At 41.8% G+C, this 3,818-nt stretch overlaps 1 protein-coding gene across 3 annotated transcripts; it reads right to left on the reverse strand.

Annotated features, from left to right (window-relative positions):
* Positions 1 to 760: 760 nt before the first annotated feature.
* Positions 761 to 3,542, reverse strand: LOC107953777 (putative clathrin assembly protein At2g25430). Of its 3 annotated transcripts, none has more exons than XM_041117220.1 (2): positions 3,186 to 3,542; positions 761 to 2,963 (listed from the first exon to the last, which is right to left on the reverse strand). In XM_041117220.1, exon 2 carries the CDS (start codon positions 2,952 to 2,954, stop codon positions 996 to 998), a length of 1,959 nt encoding a protein of 652 aa, XP_040973154.1. In that variant the 5' UTR covers positions 2,955 to 2,963; positions 3,186 to 3,542; the 3' UTR covers positions 761 to 995. The 3 variants fall into 3 exon arrangements, with proteins under 3 accessions (XP_040973154.1, XP_040973153.1, XP_040973152.1); XM_041117219.1 differs by having other exon boundaries at positions 761 to 2,987; XM_041117218.1 differs by having other exon boundaries at positions 761 to 3,063.
* Between the last annotated feature and the right edge of the window lie 276 nt (positions 3,543 to 3,818).

A 3,818-nucleotide genomic window follows, 5' to 3' on the forward strand; every position in this document is an offset into this window, starting at 1 on the left:
GGCAGTTTAGTGACAATTCTCTAGGCCTTTCACCGCTTTACAGTCAGTTACCACCGGATTATTACCACAAGTATAAATCTCATGTCAATATGAATTTCCATTCAATTAATCAGTATGTACATGTCCAAAAAAAAAAAGGTCTTATCTAAATTAGATAATAGAAACATTGAACTAGAAGGGACCTATATGGTGGTGAACTATATCCATCAATCAACATTTCTACCAGCATGGCTTATATGAAACATCAAAGCTGAGCAGTTGAAGAGATTCGCACCCAACCTGCAAAGCATTCGTCAACTTCGACTCAAGAGTCTCACGGTTTTGACCCATAAAATATGCTTCTTATGGGACAAAACCATGAGAGATCAAAGCAATAAACACTTTTTAAGTATGGGTACGAGAATCTATGCGGCGCCAACAAATACAAGAAGTGATTGCATTTCAAATCAACAAATCAGGCATTCTGGTTGATAGGGTTAAATATTGGCCCAAAGCAACATAACATAGTTCTTTCTAAGCAACATAATTACAAAGGGGCCATAAGGAGGTGCATCTATTAACATTGCGAGAAACCGAAACCTAACTCCTTGAACCGCTTCACCAACTAAATTGAAACTAATAGGAGACCTAACAGTGTGAGATGTTAAAAGTTGACAAGAAAATCTACAAATTATGATAAATGTATAATTTTTTGGATAATCAATCACGATTTAATCACTGCAGAGCCAATTCAATGGATGTTAACGAGAGGGTCACACAATGAAAATAAGAATGTAAATAAAATTCTAATATTACAAAAGCACAAAGAGACATCACAACCAGATCATGAACCTCCCAGCACAAAAAAAAAAATCCACAGAATGAGCAAGTCCTTCGTGAACATATTTCAGAACATCATATCATCTCAAAGGAAACGATAAAAAGGGAAAGAAAACTAGAAAAAGATAATACAGAAGGTAAGCAAAGAAAAGTTATCTATTTTATATGTGGAAAAATCAATATGGAGTATAATAATACCCGGCTGGTGGCCCCATCCCATTCACTGGGGGCATTCCGTAAGGCATCACTGGCATAGGTCCAGGTCCATAGTATCCAGGGTTATTAATTTTGGCCAAACTAGCTTGACCTTGCATTCCATCCCTTGCATATTGCTGCCATACCTGCTGCTCCTGGACAAGCAGAGTTTGTTTCTTCTCCATGTCAGCCATTTGTACATAGGAAGGAGGAGGAACGCTCAAAGATGCGGCAAACGGGTCCTGATTGACATTCTGAACTGTTCCATCTGGTGCTGGAAGAGCTAAAACTTGTGTTGTGGTCTTCCCTGGGCCTGGCAATGCCACGCTACTCGCACTCCCGCCACTTAACTGTGCAGTGCTAACATGCTGCCTTACCATTCCTTGATCATACATGCCATTCAACAGCAATGGATCTAGACCACCCCCCAAAGCTGCCTTTTGCCTTGACAAGTTACTAGCGGTCTCAACCAAAGCCAACTCCCAGTCTTCCTTCCCTGGCTCAGCAGCTGGGGTTTGCCAAGCAGATGTCACTTCAGGTCCATTTGATGGGAAAGCTTCCCATGATCCATTACCATTATTAGCCGGAGGACCATTAAATAAAGCCAAAGCCAATTTGTTCCCCTGATCATCAGCTGAGACAGTATCATCCCTCAAATTCACTAAATCCTCTTGTGGCTCCGGGGGTTTAACAGGCTCAGGCTCTGGTGGTGGCGGTGGAGTATAATTTTCGGGAGCAGGTAGTGCCTTTATTTCATTCATATCTGGTGCAGGCTCTTCCTCTTTAGGTGGAGGAGGGAGCTCTTTCCTCTCTGGACTCTTTGGCCTCTTAGCTCTATCCCTCACAAACTCCTCCAATGTCTCCAACAACTTACTAGTGATCCTTTGCACCTCGGGATACTCCGACGATCTAGCCACACCCGTATCCTTACACCAATTATAAAATGCAATCAACTCATCTATCTGCTTCGCTGCACTTGCATATGCATCAAATGCCTTGACACAATCTGGGTACTCCATATCGAAAAACTTATCAAGCAGCACAGCCAAAACCTCGCAAATATCTGCATATAATTGAAAACTCTCTTTCACAACAGGATATAAAGCAATCAAGATCATCCTACAATTCTTTGCCAATCCTGTAGGCCGACATGACAAGAACCGATCTAACAACCTCTGCAAGTGACCCATCTTCCCAAAAATCCTCTCTGGTGTCATTTCCCTCAATGGCGTCACTGCTTTCTTCTCCTCTCTTCCATCTCTCCCATCACTCCCCACTGCCTCACTCATATCGCCATAAGACCTCGTTCTCCTTGTCATCCCATAATTTCCATATCCATTATCACCTCTGATATCCCCATAATCATATTCGTATGGCCTCGGTGGTGGTGATCGGAAATTATCTCGCCCACCATATCTATCATCAGCACTTCCATGACTACTTCCCCCAGCGCCACTGCCTCCACTGCTTTTCCTGTCGAAAAGCATCAATTCAAGTCTTTGATCCAAATACATAGCATAGGTTCTTATAAAGGCGGAGTGATCCCATGAACTTGAGTGAGCCTCATCTCTAAAATCCGACATATTCAGCAACCTCGTACCTCTCCTCGTAGCATACAAGATCTCTTCTTGAAACACCGGATCTCCCTCATTCAACAGCCTATGAACAAGCACCAGTGCTTTGAGCGCCACGATCCAGTTACGAGTCTTCCCGAGCCGTTTGGACACCGCAGACACGCACGCGTGAGCGTACCCGCGCGAGTACGAGGTCAAATTCAGGATCTCCCGTATGTACTTCTCGTCGGCAGGGTCGTCGTCGTGGCTGGTCGCTTTCACAATCGCCACCTCGAGGTCCGGCGCCATGTTGCTAGCCACCTTCGCTAGTCCTATGCTGGTTTGGTCCTTAACGGCCCCGATCGCTTTTTGAATCGTGCTCGGCATCTCGACCGTCTGATTTCAAACCAAAATCTCCTCCTTTTGTTTTTGTTTGGAAATTATGTAACGGTAATTTCACTTTAAAATTTAAATGTTCCAACTCCAAAGTAGAAATCTAACAAAATTTAATTAACTAACTCTGATTAAGATCAATTGAACCATTAATGGACTCCAACTATAAACAAGGACAAAGCTTTCAAAAAAGAACAGAGAGGAAGAATTGTTGTTTTAGCTTACCTTCAAGATTAACGGCGTACGGCGGCGGCGAAAGAGGCGGTCAATCGCAGCGGCGCCGGTTGATTCTTTCTCTTCGTGTAAGAAAAAGAGTGGAGGAAAGGACGGAGGATGTGGAGAAGAAATAAAGAGCTAGATTCAAATAATGGATTGGGGTACGGAGACGTGGAGATATCAAGGCCGTTGGATGTAAGAGATCTGGTGAGAAGTAGCTGTTTTTAGCGGAGGTGTCGGAGGGGCGTGTGATTATTGTCCGAAAAAATGAAAAACAGTGTAATGTCTGTCATGTGTGTTGGAGTAAAAAAAGAGAGATACAGATTGGGTTTCAATTAGCTGCTTTGCGACTATTATTTAACTTTTGCAATCACCGACATAGTTGCAAAATGAAATTTATATACTTTCTTTATTAAATTTTTAATATAGTTTTTTTTTATACCCATTAGTGTTAGGATAGTGGCAAGTCATGAAGATGTCTGAATAGTAAATCTGTCACCAGCAATAAGCTTATCCTCTTAGGATAATTATTTACTCAATAAATGACTTAATTTTTATTGAAATCATAAAATTATTAGTTATTAAACATTTCGTTAACTCCACTATTTTACTTTATTAAAGTCACAATAAATGATAAGATTT

This window comes from Gossypium hirsutum, chromosome A07 (assembly GCF_007990345.1).
Source record: "Gossypium hirsutum isolate 1008001.06 chromosome A07, Gossypium_hirsutum_v2.1, whole genome shotgun sequence".
In the NCBI taxonomy this organism is placed as follows: domain Eukaryota; kingdom Viridiplantae; phylum Streptophyta; class Magnoliopsida; order Malvales; family Malvaceae; genus Gossypium; species Gossypium hirsutum.

Excerpts from the sequence above, each read along its gene's own strand:
- LOC107953777 (XM_041117220.1), bottom strand. The coding sequence starts at position 2,954 with ATGCCGAGCACGATTCAAAAAGCGATCGGGGCCGTTAAGGACCAAACC.